This window comes from Antechinus flavipes, chromosome 4 (genome assembly GCF_016432865.1).
Source record: "Antechinus flavipes isolate AdamAnt ecotype Samford, QLD, Australia chromosome 4, AdamAnt_v2, whole genome shotgun sequence".
Classification (NCBI taxonomy): Eukaryota; Metazoa; Chordata; class Mammalia; order Dasyuromorphia; family Dasyuridae; genus Antechinus; species Antechinus flavipes.
In genome coordinates, this window is record NC_067401.1 from 166,865,827 (window position 1) to 166,888,149 (window position 22,323).

General features: G+C 33.1%; 1 protein-coding gene across 3 annotated transcripts in view; it reads right to left on the reverse strand.

Moving 5' to 3' along the window:
* The window catches only part of RPTOR (regulatory associated protein of MTOR complex 1), a 551,396-nt gene that overhangs the window by 443,979 nt on the left and 85,094 nt on the right, over positions 1–22,323 (reverse strand). For all 3 annotated transcript variants that reach the window (XM_051995401.1, XM_051995400.1, XM_051995399.1), the window contains exon 3: positions 11,205–11,287. In XM_051995401.1, the coding sequence (XP_051851361.1) occupies positions 11,205–11,287 (83 nt within the window). The remainder of the gene's footprint in view (positions 1–11,204; positions 11,288–22,323) is intronic.

Sequence of the window (22,323 nt, forward strand, 5' to 3'; positions counted from 1 at the left end):
CTACATGTGATGATGAGGCAAAGGAAACCTATCATGTCTGAGGAAACTTAGAGAGGGGAAGGAACATTATGTGAATCCTACTCTCATCAGAGTTGGCTCAAAGAGGAAATAATTGACATATTTGTTTTGCAGAGAATCTTCTCGCACCTCATTAAAAAGTGGGAGAAGAAAAGGGAAAAGGAAAAAGAGTAATAAGGGAAAGGCACAAGAAAGGGGAAGGGATTCAAAAGGAGGAGGGAAGAATATTAAAGAGGGAGAGCTGAGTGACACAAGTGGGACCAATAAGTTTAACACTAGGGAAGGGGGGAAAGAGGGCAAGAAAAAGAAAAGCATAATCTGAGGATATTAGGATGGCAGGAAATACAGAATTAGCCATTTTAACCATAAATGTGAATGGGAAGAACTCTTCCATAAAGAGGAGGCAGATAGCAGACTGGATCAAAAGTCAGAACCCTACAATATATTGTTTACAGGAAACACATTTAAAATAGGGAGATACATTCAGAGTAAAGGTAAAAGGCTGGAGCAGAATCTATTATGCTTCAGGTGAAGTAAAAAAAGCAGGGTAGCCATCCTTATCTCAGATGAAGCAAAAGCAAAAATTGATCTAATCAAAACAGATAAGGAAGGAAACTATATCTTGCTAAAGGGTACTATAGACAATGAAGCAATATCAGTATTAAACATATATGCACCAAGAGGTATAGCATCTAACTTCCCAAAGGAGAAGTTAAGAGAGTTGTGAAAAGAAATAGACAGCAAAACTATAATAGTGGGAGATCTCAATCTTGCACTCTCAGATTTATATAAATCAAATCACAAAACAAATAAGAAAGAAATTGAAAAGGTAAATAGAATATTAGAAAAATTAGGTATGATAGATCTCTGGAGAAAACTGAATGGTGACAGAAAGAAGTATACTTTCTTCTTAGCAGTTCATTGAATCTACACAAAAATTCACCATATATTAGGACATAAAGACCTCAAAATTAAATGCAGGAAGGCTAGAAATAGTAAATGCTTTCTTTTCAGATCACAATGCAATACAAACTACATTCAACAAAAAGTTAAGTGTAAATAGACCAAAAAGTAATTGGAAACTAAATAATCTCATCTTAAAGAATGATTGGGTGAAACAGCAAATTATAGACACAATTAATAATTTCACTCAAGATAATGACAATGGTGAGACATCATACCAAAATTTGTGGGATGCAGCCAAAGCAGTAAGAAGGGGAAATTTTATCTTAGAGGCTTACTTGAATAAAAGAGATTAAGAGAAGATCAATGAATTGGGCTTGCAACTTAAAAAGCTAGAAAAAGATCAAATTAAAAACCCCCAATTAAAAACCCCCAATCAATTACTAAACTTGAAATTATAAAATTAAGAGGAGAAATTAATAATATAGAAAGTAAAAAAAACTATTGAACTAATAAATAAAACTAAGAGTTGGTTTTATGAAAAAAGCCATTAAAATTGACAAACCTTTCGTAAATCTGATTAGAAAAAGGAGAGAAGAAAATCAAATTAGTAGTCTTAAAAATGAAAAGGGAGAACTTTCCACCAATGAAGAGGAAATTAAATAAATAATGAGGGGTTACTTTGCCCAACTTTATGCCAATAAATTTGATAACCTAAGCGAAATGGATGACTACCTCCAAAAATATAGGTTTCCCAGATTATCAGAGGAAGAAGTAAATTGCTTAAATAGTCCCATTTCAGAAAAACAAATAGAACAAGCTATTAATCAACTCCCTAAAAAAAAAAAAAATCCCCAGGACCAGATGGATTTAGATATGAATTCTACCAAACATTCAAAGAACAATTAGCCCCAATGTTTTATAAACTATTTGGAAAAAGGGAATGAAGGAGTCCTACCAAATTCCTTTTATAACACAGACATGGTACTGTTGAAAACAGAGGTAGGTTGAAAACAGAGAAAGAAAATTATAGACCAATCTCCCTAATGAATACTGATGCTAAAATCTTAAATAAGATATTAGCAAAGAGACGACAGAAAATCATCTCCAGGATAATAGACCATGATCAAGTAGGATTTATACCAGGAATGCAGGGCTGGTTCACTATCAGGAAAACTATCACTATAATTGGCCATATTAATAACCAAATTAACAAAAACCATATGATCATCTCAACAGATGCAGAAAAAGCATTTAATAAAATTCAACATCCATTCCTATTAAAAATACTTGAGAGTATAGGAATAAATGGACTTTTTCTTAAAATAATCAGTAGCATCTATTTAAAACCAGCAGGAACATCATATGTAATGGGGACAAACTGCAACCATTACCAATAAGATCAGGAGTGAAACAAGGTTGCCCTATCACCTTTACTACTTAATATTGTATTAGAAATGCTAATTTTGGCAATAAGAGTTGAGAAAGAGATTAAAGGAATAAGAATAGACAATGAGGAAACCAAATTATCACTTTTTGCTGATGATATGATGGTATACTTAAGAGAACCCCAGAGATTCAACTAAAAAGTTATTAGAAACAATCCATACCTTTAGCAAAGTTGCAGGATACAAAATAAACCCACATAAGTCATCAGCATTCTTATATATGGCTAACAAAACCCAACAGAGTTACAAAGAGAAATTCCATTCAAAGTAACTACTGATTGTATAAAATATTTAGGAATCTATCTGCCAAGGGAAAACTTTATGAGGAAAACTACAAAACACTTTCCACATAAATTAAGTCTGATCTAACCAACTGGAAAAATATTAAATGCTCTTGGATTGGGTGAGCAAATATAATAAATATGACAATAGTACCTAAACTAATCTATTTATTTAGCGCTATACCAATCAGACTCCTAAAAAAACTATTTTGATGACCTAGAAAAAATAACAACAAAGTTCATATGGAAAAACGGTCAAAAATTTCAAGGGAATTAATGAAAAAAAGAAAATCAAATGAAGGTGGCCTAGCTGTACCAGATCTAAAATTATATTATAAAGCAGCGGTTACTAAAACCATCTGGTATTGGCTAAGAAATAGACTAGTTGATCAATGGAATAGGTTAGGTTCAAAGGACAAAACAGCCAATAACTTTAATAATCTAGTATTTGACAAACCCAAAGACTCCAGTTTTTGGATAAGAACGCATTATTTGACAAAAATTGCTGGGAAAATTGGAAATTAGTATGGCAGAAACTAGGCATTGACCCACACTTAATACCGTACTACCAAGATAAGGTCAAAATGGATTCATGACCTAGGCATAAAGAATGAGATTATAAATAAATTGGAAGAGTATAGGATAGTTTACCTCTCAGACCTGTGGAAAAGGAAGGAATTTATGACCAAAGAAGAACTAGAGATCACTATTGACCACAAAATAGAAAATTTTGATTATATCAAATTGAAACGTTTTTGTACAAACAAAACTAATACAGACAAGATTAGAAGGGAAACAATAAACTGGGAAAATATTTTTACAGTCAAAGGTTCTGATAAAGGCCTCATTTCCAAAATATATAGAGAATTGACTCTAATTTATAAGAATTATAAGAATAATTTATAAGAAATCAAGCCATTCTCCAATCCAAAGGATATGAACAGAAAATTCTCAGATGAAGAAATTAAAACTATTTCTAGCCATATGAAATTATGCTCCAAATCATTATTAATCAGAGAAATGCAAATTAAGACAACTCTGAGATACCATTACACACTTGTCAGATTGGCTAGAATGACAGGGAAAGATAATACGGAATGTTGGAGAGGATGTGGGAAAACAGGGACACTGATACATTGTTGGTGGAATTGTGAACACATCCAGCCATTCTGGAGAACAATTTGGAATTATGCTCAAAAAATTATCAAACTGTGCATACCCTTTGATCAGCAGTGTTTCTACTGGGCTTATACCCCAAAGAGATAATAAAGAAGGGAAAGGGACCTGTATGTGCCAAAATGTTTGTGGCAGCCCTGTTGTTAGTGGCTAGAAACTGGAAAATGAATGGATGCGCATCAATTGGAGAATGGTTGAGTAAATTGTGGTATATGAATGTTATATCGAATATTATTGTTCTGTAAGAAATGACTAGCAGGATGAATACAGAGAGGAGTGGCGAGACTTACATGAACTGATGCTAGGTGAAATGAGCAGAACCAGGTCATTATATACCTCAACAATGATACTGTATGAGGATGTATTCTGATAGCAGTGGATTTCTTCGACAAAGAGATCTAACTCAGTTTCAATTGATCAAAGATGGACAGAAACAGCTACACCCAAAGAAAGAACACTGGGAAATGAATGTAAACTGTTTGCATTTTTGTTTTTCTTCCCAGGTTATTTATACCTTCTGAATCCAATTCTCCCTGTGCAACAAGAGAACTGTTTGGTTCTGCACACGTATATTGTATCTAGGATATACTGTAACCTATTTAACATGTATAAGACTGCTTGCCATCTGGGGGAGGGGGGGAGGGAGAGAAGGGAAAAATCAGAACAGAAGTGAGTGCAAGAGATAATGTTGTAAAAAATTACCCAGGCATGGGTTCTGTCAATAAAAAGTTATTTAAAATAAATAAATAAAATACTCAACTAAATAATTGTAATGTTTTGTTCTTTTTCTCACATTACTTTTAAATTTTTAATAGATTATTATCTTACCTTTCAATGCACAAAGAAGTGACTCAAAGATAACTCCCATAGGACAGGTAGGTGGTGGAATGGATAGAGAACCAGCTCTGGAGTCAGGAGGATCTATGAGTTCAAATCTGCCTCAGATATTTGATACTAATTAAATGTTTGACCCTAGGCAAGTCACTTAACCCTGATTGGTATACACACACACCCCAATAACAAAAAAAGATAACTGCTATACAAATAATAATGCAGTCAATTATATTCTTTGTTGTAAACTTCTGCATAATTTTCAAATATTTTAGCTCTTCTATTTCTTTCTCCAGAACCTACTTTCCCACATATTTCTCCCTGCTTTCTCTTTTAATCACCACTGCACTGAAGTCATCAGTGTAATTTGAAGAATCTTTATCTAAGATATCAAAATAACAATAATGGTTAGAAAATATGAATTATGGATAAGTAAAAAGCTTCTTCACGTTATCATAACTTACCCTATCAACAAGTAACTTACACAAATCTCGTGGACCATTAAATCAAACTATATAAATTTGTGGACCATTCCAGTAAAACTCTGAAATAAACCTTAGCTCTGGCTTTCCAAAAGGCAGCTAATCTGAGAAATAATAAAAGCAGCTGATATTTATACAGTGCCAAACCACTATATATTGACATTAAGTCATTGTGCTAAGTACTTTACCAATATTACATCAGCAGATCACAATACCAACGGGTAGATGTTATTAGTATCCCCATTTTACAGATTAAACAAATGACCAGAGGCAAATGCCTTGCCCAGGGCCAACTAGCGACAGAATGACTGGAATCAAATTTGAATTTAAGTCTTCCTTTCTCCAGGCTTGATTTCTCTATACATTGTATCACTTGCTGTTCCCATTAATTGTCAATGTAGATTTCTGGTCAGTCCAGAGCATAGATAAAATCTACATCTATTCTATTATCAACAGAACATGATATATCCATTATGCAACCATCAATGCAATATGATATATACATAATGCAACATTATGCAAATAAAACTATTTGAGTCCTGCAGAAATCACATCAGTAGATAGAAAGCCTAGATAGCTCTGCTAGAGCGAATCATGAATCTTAAGAAGCACAGAATACAAATATCAACCCTACACCAATACTATGACTAAAAAAGTCTTCAAGTCTTTATGCAAAAGTCACTAGTCTTTTTATCCATTTCACACCTAGAGTTAATACTCTCTGAATCATTTTCTTGAACCAGGTACACAATCAACTCTCAATTAATAAATACTTGATAATAAAGAGGATCATTAAGCAAGGGAAAATTCCATCAAGCAGATAATGTATTTTGAATGTAGCTCTGAAATGTAGCCTTGTTTTTGTTTAGGTTTTTTGAATGATTGATTTCTCTTCCTAATTATATTTTGCTTAGTTCTCATCACTAGCCCACAAAATGAGGCCTAAGCAATAAGATAGAAATGATAACAACCTAGAATTTTAAATCTGCCAAGAATAATCCACAAAGTATAAAATTCACAAGTGGATACTCAAAAATTGACTAGGTGTGCTATAATGTATTATGAGTAGCATCTGTAACCTGAAAGAGGGGTCGACTAGTAAATTGTCTGGAACCTTTCAGGATAGTGAATCACCACACCAATAGGATGAGCTGTCAAAGCTCAGAAATCTTTGTGCTCAATAGCCTCTATAAAAAACTAAAAAATATGAGATGTCTGTTCAGCATTTCCCTAAAGTCCATGGCTAATAACAAAAGTCCCAGATACATCAAAACCAGTAATAACTTGCCACCTTCTTTATTCACATACTTTGGCTAAGGTGATAATGGAATATTCCCTATATTACATACAGCATCTAAATGTCTAAGTCCCTCTAAGTGTTCTCATTTGGGAGAAACATCATATGCTGACACCTTTCTTTTGATCAATTTCCTTCATCTATTTTAGTATACTATAAATATTTTAATCTAAATCTATTTAAGTCACCAGGGAGAACTAAAATTAAACACAAGCATATGTGTCATGATTTTAGCTACATGATTTGGAACATATTTTTGGGGGGAGCCAGGTCAAAAGGAATGGGGGACAGAGGAAAGAAGAGAAGGGAGCATAGGAGAGAAGGCTTTCGCCACTTGCTCCAGCACCTAAATTATCTCCACACTGAACTGACAGAAATTCTAATCCATTAGGAACATTTTTGAGAGGGAAAGAGAAAAATTCTTTACACTGTGCCCTAGTTTTATAATCTCTTGTGCCCATCTCCCAATAAAACTTTCATTTGAGACTTGGAATGAAATGAGTGAGTTTTACTTAACTGCAGTATTGTGCAGCTGAAACAACACTGGGCATGTGTTTTTTTCCCTCCTTATTCCTCTTGCAGTATACAAATTTATATCCCTACAAGGCAATAAAACAAAACCTTAAATTTAATCATAAGTACTTCAAGCAGTGGCAAACTGTTAAATTATTTACAAAGTAGTTCAATATGGTTGGACAAGGAAATACATGCCAGAATCAGAGTCTGGGAACATTCAGAAAGGAATATGATCTACTTGAATCATTAATTTTTTTATAAATCAAAATTACCCTATAATCAAAATACTATAAGACATTAGTTATAGCTTTAAAAAGTAAGAACGTAAGGTGAGATCTTTAGTACCTGTACAGTAATAAATCTTCAAGCTTCTCTTTCTGGGGTTAAGAGAGTCAGAATTCACTGGTCAGTTTTCTGCTTATATATATTTGAAGAAGCTCTTAAAAGTGTAGTTACTTCCTAATTCGTTTCTACCTACTATGACCTTGAGGGCAAGCAACAATTTCAATATGACTAGATTGATTTTATTTTTGATTGAGTAATCTTTCTTGAACTTTTAAAATAAATAATAAAGACAAAACTAGCTCCATTAATATTTACATCAAAGTGGGAAAAGTATCAGACACAAGCTGACACTTTATATTTGATTAATTTTCTTTACCTATTTTATTTTAATGTAAGCATTTAATTTTATTTTTAAGTAAGATAGATCTAAAATCAAATCGAAGTAAGTATCATGATTTTCATCTAGACTTACATAAAGCAAGGTAGGGAAGAGAAGTACAGTGGAATAAAACATTTTTTTTTTAATGTCAACTCTACTATCTCAATTACTTCTATTCTAAACCGCCAGAATTCCTAATTCATTAAGAAAATTCTGGAGAGAAATAAATTCAAAAGGAAATTCAATAATGTCCCCATTGTTTTATTGCAGATAGTATATCAACTTCTCTTTATTACTGCAGAAAACTCAAGAGCTCTGTTGAGTGCAATAAAGTGGTACGTGTTTAGTTTTGCAATGATTCCAAGACTAGTGATTTACCATGTAGAGCCAGCACCTTGCACACAAACATCTGAGCTTGGTAACTGCCTGAAGTTTAGTGCAAACTCTATAAGACAGCAGGAGGTCTGCCCACACACTGAGTACTTGCTGCTACTGGAAGCCAGTCCTCTCACTCTGCTTTACTGTAATTAAATTGAGTTATTAAACAGAAAAAATATACTTTCTTGTGCACCAAACTATTTGTCTATTACTATAAGGGAGATACAGTTATCATCATTAGAAGAAATCAGTGTGTCTTTTTAAATGAAAGACAACGAGTATAATTTGAAGCAGGAACATTTAAAGTATTTTTTATAACTGAAAACATGTCTAATTTGTCTTCATGATCATGAAAAAAATGTAATATGGTTTTGAAATGAAGGTGAAAGATTGTACTCTGGTATATATGGACCTATTCCTAAATTCTTTACAAGATCTTCCCACAAAATAGATTTGACTGCTGTCATTAGTCGACCATGTAATCTCACTACTGTACTGATACTATTTCTAGTATCTAGTATTTCAAGTATAAAGCATACTTGAAATAGCATACACCACCCTAGAAAGCAAAACAGGCCTTTTTTGCACAAAAATCTGGCTTGTTTTATTTTCTTTTTCTAGCTAAAAGCCATTCAATCGGCACTTTCAATCTTCACTACCTATTAAATTTTTATAATTAAAATTTAGGTTCACTAGTCTAAAAGACCTATTCTACTTTGCTTGTTATAAGAGCTTTCCTTGTTGCTTTGGAACAAATTAGTGCCCCAAATAGCATTCAGAGAGAGTTTTAGTTCAGACTTGTTTAAATAGTTACACTGACTATGCATCTACATAAACATATTTTCTTACTTATTTGATTAAATTAATATTAAATCTATGACTCTATCCCAACTTTTAGCAACCTAAGAACATAGAAGATCCTAAAGAACAAAAGAAAGAATTTTGGAACAAATACCAACAGATTGTATTTTCTTATAATAATAGCAATTTAAAAAACCAGTTAGTAAAACCTTTGAGAATCATTCTCTAGAGGACTTGATCAGGAGATCTAAATTCATGGTTTCAAAAAGTTTTTTAAAGTCCTTCTCAAGGTAAAAATTGCAGTATAGAGGCATATTCTTGACAACTACTAAATCAGAAGGAAAGGGAGAAAATAGAGTGTCTATTAAGGTTAACTCCTTTAAATGTAGCTGTAAATGTTAATATACACTAAAACCACAATAATTTGAAGTGTTCATTATTATTTCATTTGTTTATAGACAAGATGAATGGTCCTTTTAGACTTAAAATGCTTTTCTAGCCCCATTCATGCTTACATTACTCTAGTCTCATTTGAAATTTCATTGCACCCTTAGAAGTTCTTCAAGAAACCACTTTCCATTGATGATAATAAGTTTCCTTACTATTTCTAGATAAATAATTCATTAAAATACTTCTGTTCACTTTACTATGTACACCCCCACATTTCTCACACCAACTGTTAAAGAATATCATAGTTAGACAAGTACATTAAACATGATCTTGGATTTCTATACGAGACACATTTCATACACAAAAAAAGTACTAAAAAGGGCATGCAAACTGCTTTTGGAAAAGCTAAAATCCATTATTATTGATTTAACAAATAACCCAAATACAAAATACAAGTGATATGTGGATTCTTACTAACCAATTAGTCTGTTATCAGTTTTGAGCAACACCAGAAAAGATTTAAGGGCACTAGAAAAAAGGCCAAATCCATCTATGACATCACTTTACTTAGCAGTAAATAAAATAAAAAAGAATTTCCTAATATCTAGGACATACTCATAAACTAACTGAAATCTGAAGCAGATATATTTGTAAACAGTATTGTAAAATGTTGTTTACCTATAGATTCACAGGACAAGAAAATACAGAAACCCTTTATCTATGATATGTAAAAAGCCTGTCACAAAAGGTATATATTTAATGGTTGCTTAAATTGGTCACTTCACAAACTCTCATTGGAAAGACCTATAATATTATAATGTGGTGGGAAAACACATAAATGAAAATGGAATCAGGAAAACAGGCTTATGGTTGGAGTTGTTCTTGATTAGCTGTGTGAACTGAAGTTAATCACTTCATTTCTCCAAATCTCAATTTCTTCACTTCAAAATGAGAAGAACTGCTGAAGTTTCTTCTGAAGGCTAAAATGTTTGATAAGTATGTGAAGATACTGCTAAATATAACAGTATTTATTTAATTATTTAATAATTATATTATTATACAAATAGTATTTATGTAATAATATTATATTTCAAAGTAAAGCTTTGAAATTTTCCACCAAATTTTTAAACCAGCTAATGAGAAAGGTGAGATGAGAGGAAAGACTTCTAGTTTCTTATAAAGAATTTAAGATCTTAAAAAAAAAAAAAAAATTTAAAATCTGGGGCAGCTAGGTAGTGTAGTGAATAGAGCACCAGCTCTGAAGTCAAGAGGACCTGAGTTCAAATCTAAACTCAGGCACTTAATACTTTCTAGCTGTGTGACCTTGGACATGTCACTTAACCCCAATTGCCTCAAAAAAAAATTTAAGATATTAAAGATAAGATGACAAAAGTATATTTTATAACATTTATCTAAAAGAACATAAACACTATAAACCATAAAAACCATGGTAATTGGTAAATGAGCCCCTCAAAAAACTTTTCTTCTGAACCAAAGAGAAAGCATCATAAGAGATGTCAACTATACAATGTTGGGCATTTCTTCATCTGCTCCCACAAAATTGTTTTGGAAAAAAAATACTGCAAATAATAATCAAGTGTAATCTGGCTAAGACTAAAAAAAAAAAAAAAAAAAAAAAAAAAAAAAAAAAACCAAAGTATCTTCCTTGTGGTAAAAGGCAGCCATGATTAAGGGGAAACACAGACCACTACAGCAATGTTTCTTTATGGAAAATTTTAAAAGTTAAAAAGGAAAATACATCAGTGTGACAACCTACATATCCTGGGTCAAAAGCAAGTTAAACCATATGGTTTGTGATTATCAAGACCGAAAAGATATGAGACCCAGTAAGCTCTAGTACTCCCATGAATAGCTGGGCAAGCAATAAATGAGCACCTTTTGCAACAGGTAAAGGAGATCTATAATATTCTCATTTAAAGTAATATTAATTAGGATCCTAAAATCCACATTACAGAAAAATGGAAGAACAAAAAAAAAAAAAAAAAAATCCAAGCTTACCCTTGGCTGCCAATTTTCATATTGTTTCTGTAAATTTGCACCAATAGTTTCCAAAGCTTTCTGAGGACCCATTGACAGAGGATCTAAGGGAAAAAATTAGGAGAAAAGAAGTCATTATATAAATCTTCATATACTAAATTGTTTTCAAAGGCAGTTTTTTAATTACATAATTAATTTCTATACTACTTTTGCACTAACATAGCCCAAGTTTTCATTATATAGCTGGCCAGATTTTTAGAGCTAACTAGTCCAAACTAGGTTCAAATATCCAAAATTAGTTTCCTCCATAAAATGTATTTTGCAATAGTTTTATTTTAAAAAATCATGTTGTGTTGATAATAGAAGAGTTTACACATAAAAAACTGACATTTACATCTTATTATATGGATGGTAAGAAAACAGACAGACAGAAATTTTAAAGTTATATTCTTTGTGGCAGCTGGAAAAAAAAGTTATATTCTCAGACATATATCTCTTCTTTAAAAGCACATTTCATAAAAGAACACATAAATGTAACTCAATTCCTTCGAGAATAACCTAAACTCTAAAATAACTGATAAAAACATAACATTTAAACTCATTTAAACTTTAAAAAAACAAACAAACAAAAAAAGATGGTACCTGCGGTAAAATGAACATTTTTTTTTTTACTTTTTATCCGTAAACATTATTAAATCTCCATTTTATTTAATCCAATGATCAAAAAATTTACACTAAAAAGAATTTCATATGGATACAGCTCTTTCTCAATAATGTGATGACATTCATATTCAAAGTTATTTCAATAGATTTGAGGTAGAAAATGCTATCCGCATCCAGAGAGAAAATTTTAGTGACTGAATATGCCTTGTAACATAGATTTTCATCTCTTTTTTGTTTGTTTCTTTCTGGCAGCTTTTTCCTTTTTGGTCTGATTTTTCTTGTACAACATATCAAAATATGTTTAAAAGAACTGCACCTATTTAACCTATAATGTTGCTTGTGGTCTTGGGAAAGGGGGAAATAAGGGAGAGAAGGAGAAAAATGAATGATGAAAACAATCTTTATTTGGAAAAATAAAACATTTCTAAAATTTTTAAAAAAGAAGAAAAAATAAAATTGGAGATTAAATATGTACTAAACTTTCTAATAATAATAATAATTTCATATCCATAATTATAATATCCTTCAACAAAATTCCATCTAGAAAGAACAAAAGAGGATTCTAATGAATCATTGGATGTAGGATACAAAATTATAATTATTTAAAATAAAAAATACCTTCTAATAAAAGTATCTCTACCTGTAAAATGTTCATGGTACAGTGCTACTAAAGTCCCTATCAAGCCATATTCTCTTTAACTAATTTGTCATTCTGCTTCCTAGTCTCCCTAAAATGGCCAGCTTAACATGAGCTATTCCGATTTAAAAAAAAAAAAAACAAAAAAGGCAGCAAAACTTAAGTCATATCTCTTTTTTAAAATAATAGCTTTTTATTTTCAAAATATATGCAAAGATAGTTTTCAACATTCACCCTTGTAAAACCTTGTGTTCCATATTTTTCTCCCTTCTTTCCTCCCATCCTCTCCTCAAGACATCAAGTAATCCAATATATGTTAAACATGTACAATTTGAAGTCATAGTTTTAAAGGGTTTTTAAAAAAATATTCTACTATGATGCTAATGTGCAGAGTTTTATTAAATTTCTTGATAACAAATATTTCCTACACTGAATAATTCACTTACAGAACCAAAACCGTTCCATATTTTCTTTAAAAAAAAAAAAAAAAAAAAAAAAAAAGTGTGCCACTGAGGCTTTCTCATTCTTTTTAATGAATGGACCAAGAATTATTCCATCAAGTTTAGAAAAGAAAAGAAAAGGCTACTGACTAGTATCTTGCTAACTCTATCTAGTATCTTGCGCCCCCCTCTCCACATATAGAATATTTACTTCAAAATCCCTTAATATCATTCCCCACTCTTTGCCTTAGACTCTGACAATGAGGCAGTCCTCTTCAACAAGGCAAACCATTCTACATCCCCTTTCACTTTTTATTCAATAGACTGAAACTTCAATCATTACTTATCTATTTCTAAGATTCAATGCTTCACTATCATACTAATTCTTTCCTTACAGTCATCAAACACACTCAATGTCTCCCACCCTAAACAAAAAACAAACAAAAACTCCATATGATCCTTCTATCAGCTCAAACTATCCTACCATATCACTTCCCTTTCTTAACCAAACTCAAATTAAAAAAAGCAAAAAACAAACAAAAACAGTCAAAACTCATTGTTTCACTTCTCTCTATTCTCAACACTTTGCAATCTGGTTTCTCAATTTTATTATAACTGAAACTCTTCATAGTTAGATATGCTCTGGTATGATGGTCTTTTCTCAGATCTCATTCTTCTTTACCAAAAAATGCTGCATTATGTGACACCATTGACTACCCTTTTCTCTTAGATACTTTCTTCTCCCTAGGTCTTTGTGACACTGATTCTATTCCTATCTATCCAATTGCTTTTTAGGTTCCTTTGCTGACTTAACACTAACATCATGTCTCTTAATCTTAAGTGCTCCCTTAAGGCTCTTTTCCCATACCCCTGCACTCTCAGCAGCAACCTCATCAGAACCCACAGGTTTAATATTAACTATGCCAGTGACTCAAAGATCTGTCAGTTAATGTTTACTTATGAAACACGTATTATCTGCCAGGCACTGTGATAAACACCATAACTTTGCTGAGATCTATATATAAAGCCCTAGTCCCTCAAAACAAATGACGGGGATGAATTATGAAACTGTGTCCCCTTTAATCTGTAAAATAATCACTCTGAAACTGTGTCCTCTTTGATCTGTAAAAGAAGGGAGATTCGGGGTCTCAGACTCCAGAGAGTCTGGGAGAAAGCACACTTTCCAGACAGGCCTTTTCTAAGGCAAATCATCCCCTCCCACCATTGATCTTTTGGGTAGGCGGATCCCCATTCAGGAAATTTCAAATTCTAGGGAAAATCCTTCAAAGTGATTTCATTCAATTGGGAGACCTTGGTCTGATAATCAGCTCAAACTGCCCTCAGCCCACCAAGATCTGCTCATAAAATAGGTTTCTGTTAACACATTCTTTGCAAGTTTCCTCATTGAAGGATTTGTCCACTAAGAGAGAGCTTCTTAGTAAAAAATAAACTTTCCTTTTTGCCACTGATTTTGGGGTTTGCGAATTCTTTTGCATTTGGACCTGCATCTTCCAGCACAGGGGATCTCTTCCCTTTCCCACACCACATCAATTTCAAACTGGATGTTCTAGAGACATCTCAAACCCAACATGCCCAAACACTGTCTCCTCTTTTCTTCCCAATTCACAACTCTTCAAAACTTCCTTCTTACTGGTGAAGGTAACCAAATTCTTCCAAATTCCCATGTTAAATCCCCACTCTTCACCCAAATAGCCAATGAATTGCTAAATCTTTTCAAGTCTGCCTCTGCAATCTGAGTTTTCCTCTCTATTCACAGAGCTGCCAATTTATTTCAGTTTTATCCTTTGCTTAATTATTATAACTGCTTCAAAACTCTCTCCACTCTAATTCACCCCCAAAACCCTGCTAATGGAAGGTATGACCAAAACACTCCCCTATTTAATAAATTCTAGTGACTTTCTTGTCTCTAAGATCAAACATAAACTTCTATTTAGCTTTAGTTTAAGCCCCAACTCATTCCCTATCCTACACTATGCAATCTAGACTAAACTTACCTTCTGTTTATTCCTCATATACAAAACTCCATTTCCCTTCTCCAGATCTTTGTATAGATCATTCATCATGCCTGGAAAGTACACCTTCCCCATTTTCAAAACATAGTTCACTTATCTCTCTACCAGTGCGTTCTCTTCTAAATTATCTTGTTATTACTTTGTATTTATTCTCTTTATAATTATATATTTATATTTTGACCTGTCTCACCTATTAAGATGTGAACTCCTTGAGGGTAGAGCATTTCATTCACTTTATTTGTATTTCCAGCATCTCCAACATTATCTGTATACAGTAGGTGCTATTTTTATTGATGTTGATTGACTGACAGATAAAAGAAGAGTTGTGGCTCTAACATATGCATATGATATGCAACTGAATAAATGATGACTTTTTCCTTAAGAGTCCCTACACTGGGAAAACCAGTGATGCTGCTACTGTTAAAAATAATTACTGAACATTTTTGGTAATTTCTCTCAAAGCCGAATTACTTGGGATAAGGGCATTACAAACATTATTTTTCTCATTCTACACATGAAGAAAATGAGGTTTGGAGAGAGTTTAAAAAGTTTCTCTATAGTTATACAATTATTAAGTGTCAAAGATAACATTCCAATCCAGGTTATTTAAGAATCATTTCTTTGAGACCTTTTTTCTTCTAGGTTCTATATGGAAAAGTCTACATATACTTAAATGACAGGCTAAAGATGTGCTCTCCATTTCCTATCAGCTATACCGTTTTTAAACTTCTTTGGCCCACTACAGCCATCAGTCTTCCCAAGGAAACTCATCACTGAAAAATCTCATTATACTGCAAGACTGAAAATGTGCTTGACCCTCACATCTCATCAGCACTCTCTGGGGCCATAGGCACCAGAATCTCTATTTAAAAAGGGGGTTCAGCACAGTTTTATCCCCATTTCCTACCTTGCCATGGGGACATCACGCCCCCATACCAGGTATTTTCCATTACTTTCCCCTCACCTTTCCAGTTTCCTTTGTGTTATTTCCCCCCATTAGACTGCAAGTTCTTAGCCTTTGTTTTCACTTGTATCCTCAGAACTTGGTAGTACCTGGAATATACTAGGCACTTAATAAATATTTACTGAGTGACTGACTAAAGAGATTATATTTTTTCTCAAAGAGCCTTCTCTGAACAATGCATTTCCTAAATAGGGGAACAACATGGTCAAACCCCTGATTTAGGAAAATTATTTCTTGTCACATAAAAAATTAGAATAGAGAGAAAAAGGAAAATTAGTAAGAAAGATTTTACAACAGTTCAGGTCAAATGTGAGGACCTGAACTGAAGTGGTATCAGTGTAGATAAGAAATAGTTCAGAAAAATTACATGATGTGTAACCAAAAGTGTTATACCACAGTTCCCTTCTAATTGTCCTGTTTTCCTTAATTGTTCTGCCTCAATCTCCCTGGTTGCAACACCACCCTTCTTTCCTGATCATTAGAACTGATATAATTTAGGGCTGGCTACACTAAGATTATAAACTGTAAATGTTTAATCCAGATAAGGAGAAAGACCTTCTATTTTAGACATCATGACTCCAGACCTGCCTCCCCCGATTCTGTCATTGCTCTTCTTGATCCCAACTTATCAGAATGTCCGGTGCCTCCCCCCACCTTGTCAGAACTGGATTGAGAGTCTATTCCAGCTCTCCATGCTCTGACTCCGCCCCTACCTCAGTTTATCCCGGCAGCTTGGAGCCGTGTGTGTGTGTGTGTGTGTGTGTGTGTGTGTGTGTGTGTGTGTATTTCATGGGAACCTCACATTCCCTGATGGATGCTTTTGAGATATCAGCCTTGGGGGCAACATGCCCCCAGCAAAATCTCTCCCTCTCAAATAAAATATTAAAACTCTCTAATCTCTATCTTGCCTCAGTTTCTCCAGTATTACAAAAGAACTTGATAACTGACTGTATGGGGGCTAGGAGGTAGGGGTGGGGGAGTGGTGAGAGCAAGAAAACTGAGATTTCAAGCCTAAGTGACTAGAAGGATGGTGCTAGTACCAACAAAAAAGGGATTCCAAAAGAGATAGTTCAGGGCAGATGATGAATTCAGTTTTACATAAGTTGTTAAATAGTTAGAGTTCAAGATCAGGGTTCAAAGAAGAGACTGAAGTTAGAAAGATCTTTAAGAAATCAAAGAGTATTCACTAAGTGATGAAGTGACTCAAGTTTGTGCTTTATGGAATCTACCAAAGATGGGGATGTAGAAAGTGGGACAGCAGGAAAGCAGAGTTATGCTACCTGCATCCATATTTAAAGCATTGTGGTCAGTTCTGAGAACTAAAGTTTGAAAGAATATTTATAAGCTTAAGAACATCCAGACGAGGTCAATAAGAACAGTGAAGAGGTTAAAGAATGGCCATGTCATGATGATCAGTTCAAAAAACTGTAAAGATTTAGGATGGAGAAGACTTGGGGGAAACATAACAGCTTTCTCCAAGTATTAGAAAAGGTCTCGTGTGGAAAAATTGTTCTGTTTGACTTAAATAGTAGAACTAGGAATAACCAGTGGAAGTAGCAAAATGGCAAATTTAGGCTAGATATAAGCCAAAATATTTAAGTATCTAAAAGTAGAATCAGGAGAGAGTGGGCTCCCTGTATCTCTCATGGTCTCTAAGTCAAGGCTATATAAATGCTTGTCATGTCTGTTGTACAAAAGATTCTTCTCTAAGCAAGGTCAGTCAACCAGCATTTTTTAAGCACCTATTTGTGTTTCAGGCACTATGCTAAGCACTGGGTACAACGAAAGACTAAATTACTAGACTACTGCTTACTGCTAAACCTTTACAATTCTAAACTCTTGTGATTCTGTGATCTCCTTAGCATCCTGATCAGTTTCTTCTGGTTATACAATAGTTTATCAAATTCCTAAAATGTGATACCCAGAACTAAACACAATATTTCAAATGTGGTCTGACCAGGGAAGGGCAGTGAGACCTTCATCATTTCCATTATGGATACTTTGCATATCAATCTTGCCTAAGATCATGTAGTGTATTTTTCTGTTACCATCTGATTAACTTGTATTGAGTTTATCATCCACTGAAGGCCCTAGATATTTTCAGTCCAGTCATTCAGCCACATGACAGTTCTACCATTTTGCCTATATATATATATATGGATCATATATATATGATCATATATATATATGCATTGATCATATGCATAAGGATAGTAAACGGGATTGCTTGGGAAAATGCTTTTATGACAGTTAGCTATACTAGACTCATTGTATTCTTATAATCTACCAGTCAAGTAACCTCATCATAAAGAAATGAAAGTCTAGGGGTATAATATACCCTCTACCCAAGATATTAGAGGAAATATTTGAACTAAATTATTTCTGTATGTTCAAAGTAAATATCTCTCTGCTTAATAATAAGATAATAGTGTTGATTGTGGTAGTAATGGTGAACATGATCAAGATGATGATGATGATGATGATGAAAAGACAATGATAATTGCAATGACAACAATGACAATGAGGAGGAAAAGAACAATATGAACTTAGTAGGGATGACTTACTCTGGATATGGTCAGGATAGAGCTCTTAACAGGCTAAATGTCCATAAATTATCTCTGTTACTAGACTTACCCACAAGAAGGAAGCACTAAATGGCAAAATATAGACATTCATCCAGGACTGACAATTACTCCAGTATTCTTTTTACAATTACTAGAGGCTCTACTAGAGCCAATGTCCTGTGGAGGGAAAGAACAAGGGGAAAACTGGAAAAATTAGATTTTCCCCACTATTAAGGCAATTAAATGTAAACTCTAAAATTCAAGAAATTAAAAAATATCCTTTACTTCTTCAACAGAAAAAAAAAGTGAATTATTAAGATTGGCATTCTTAGACAAATTATTGTATTCAAAAGTATCCTGTCCAAGTCTCCAAAAAAATGTAATGACTAAAATAAAGCTTTTTGTTACATAATGAACCAATTGAATACATTAAGAAAAATATGAGAAGGAACTGGATTTGGAAAGATAAGAATAAAGGTCAATTAAAATACATGAACATTAAGTAAACATTAAGTAAGTAATCCAGTTTTTAAAACATGAATCAATCATTCTGCCATCTTTCCAAAATGGAATTGATACTGCCCAAAAATAACAATCAAAGCTGACAATTATAAAGCACTATCAATTTGCATAATGCTTCTATACATCATTTAGTCTTTTCAATAATCTGATAAGTATTACATATATTATTATCCCCATTTTATTTATTTAAGAAATATGAGGCTCAGAATTTCTTCAATATCCTTCAATCAGTACTTGTCAGAAGCAATATTTAAAGCCATTTCTCATCTACCTCAAATCCAGATCTCCTCAACAGTGACAATGGATTTTCAATGCACCCCAAGTTTTCTAGTCATAGAATTCAAAGTTGAAAGGGGGAATGCTTTGGTCAAATAATATTAGTTCTTTTCCAGGACCCAAATAAAGAGAAGGAGCTCAAGAAGACTTTTTTTAAAAAAAGATTGTGTTTTTGTTTATGAATCTCAAACTAATTAAATTAAATTTTATATTCTCCTCACCTCCAATTAAATCAATAACTTTGTCACCAAAAATCACATAAGAGCTCTATTTTAAAAATATATAATAATAATTATAAACATTCCAGGCAGAAGGTAGAAGAAAACAAATTCTGTTTTATTTTTATAGCACCACTAATATTCTAGGTACTGTGTGAGGTATATTACAAATACACTTTCATTTATTCTTTATGATAACCCTGGAAGATAAATGCTATTATCTACACTTTACAGTGGAGGAAACTGAAGCAGATAGAAATTAAATGACATGCCCAGGGTCATATTAAGTGCTTAGGCCAATTTTGAACTCACTTCTTCCTGACTCTAGGCCAGTATTCTAACCTCTGAGACACCTTCTATAAATTATATACTCTATAATCTTCTCCCAACCATTTCCCTACAAAATTAGTTTAGCCCCAGTGATTCCCAATTGTCTATCCACATTTTTCCATCAAAATTACTACAGTAATCTCCTACATGTCCTTTCTGATGTTCCTTTCTAGTTATTTCCTCATCCAATCAACCCTGCATCTTAATACCAGATTTCTATTCCTAAAACTATGCTTTCAGGGTGGTGTGACTCCTCTAAAATCTAAAACTGGCATATATTTTATCTTATACTTTTCTCTCTTCCCACTGAACTTGGCATACTATCACATTCATAGTATCTGATTTCCTCAATAATTGACTAGCCCGTTATTAATCTTAATTCCATTACCTGCTTTTCAAGAGCTATTTTGCTAAACAGTAATGTGATCCTGAAGAAGTAATTTAACCTCTCTCAGCATGCACATGACATTCCTACAATCAAAGAACTGAATTTTAAAATAATCCCCAAGGTACCATCTAATTTCCTGAATATATTATAAATAGCTTCCATAATCCAAGTCCATTCTACCTAAACTTATTTCACATAATTCAAAGACAGTTTCTTGCTTTCCTAATCAAATATCAAATGCTGTGGAAAGAAGAAAATTAAGGAACAAGAAAGTCAGTACCATTTATGATAAATTACAAATCACTGGTACCTTTAAAGAAATCATATTCAGTAGATAAATTGGGATAGGAACCAGACTGCAAGGGCTTTGAACAATGAGTATGTGGCAAGGAAGTGGAAACCACAATTTTCTAAGAATTGTGATGATCATAGAAAAAATAGTAATTAGATGTAACGGTCCATGTGTCTAGACACAACCACATTGTTCATGTTGACAAATTAAGTTTCTAATAGACAGGAAACGATTAAAAATATAAAAAAAGAGAAATACAGAAGCTCACATTAAAAGCTTCAGAAGAGTAGGTACTATAAATTACATTTATTTTATATTCCCCACTGTACTTGACAAATAAGTAGATTCTCAATAAACAGTCATTTCTCTATTATCTCATAAATATACCCTTAATGAACTGTATGAGAAGGAAAAAAGAGAATCTGCAAAGAATAATTATTGTAAAAAAAATAATAGAAAACAACAAACAATGAAATAATACTTTGGGATAAAGGAATTTCCAGAGGTCCTCACCAACTTCAGCACTTTTACCTTTTATGATATGCAGTAATGGACACTATCCATTAAGTGGTTCATAAAAGAAATTTCAGCAAAATTATACATACCTATGTTCAGCATTTAGCTCATTTATACCACAATTTAAAATAAAAGTAATTCTCAAACAAGTCATGGGACATACATTTCTTCCACTGCAATCTTTCAATATTATTGCTGCATCATTTAATATCTAGCCATAAAACAAAAACAATCATTCCACATCCTCATCCAAAAATAGACAAGTGTCAAGAGAGAAAGAGAGAAAAGCGGAAAGGGAGAGAAAGAACAGAAAATGCCTTATTACCTAGGTTGAAGACAGAAGAGTAATAATAGTTCCTGACCTACATTTTTATTTGCCACTTTTACACTGACATTTCAAATTCACCATGTGAAAAATTTAACTCATTGAGCCATTTCTTAAGGATCTGTCTAGAAAATAAATAAAAGAAAAAAGCATCACTGTTCAATCTAGAAAAATTTCATGAGTTCTATAAGCCAGTTGCTCACTTTGCTATAATACCTGTCTATATATCTGTTCTGACCCCAATTTTCAATGCTGTGGATTCAATTTATTGAATGAAAGAAGTAGCTGCTTATAGGTAAAGTCATGAAATATAATATTTCTCTTATTGATTAATTATTGATTAAGCTGCTACCAAAGGTGCAGGTCAAAATAAGAAAAGCCTGAAGAGTTATTTGTATAACCTGATTTATACAGCTGTTCAGTGCTATGCCACTCAAAGTATAACTCTCCTGTTTTTAGGAATTCCTATGTTCAGCATTTAGCTCATTTATACCACAATTTAAAATAAAAGTAATTCTCAAACAAGTCATGGGACATACATTTCTTCCACTGCAATCTTTCAATATTATTGCTTTTTTTTAGGAATATTCCTTGCCCTTTTTTGGTATCACTGTAGAAAATACATATCTATTTACCTCAGCAAAGCTATGCCTAAAACTGAATTCAGAATCTTTTACTTTAAATTTTCCTTACTTCCTAACTTCCTTAGCACTATCAAAGGTACCACCATCTTCCCAGCCCCTCAGGTTCACAAGCTAGGAATGAGCCTTGGTTTTTCACTCTCTTACTGTCCATATCCAATGTATTTCCAAGAACTTAAAATTTCACCTTTGCAAATACACACTCTTAAAACACAGCTTTCTCTCCTCTGATAATGTCATCACTACAGCAGAAGCTATCATCACCTTATGTCTGGATTACTGTTATAACCTGCTGATGGGTCGGCCTGCTTCAATTATCCTCCCAATCAAT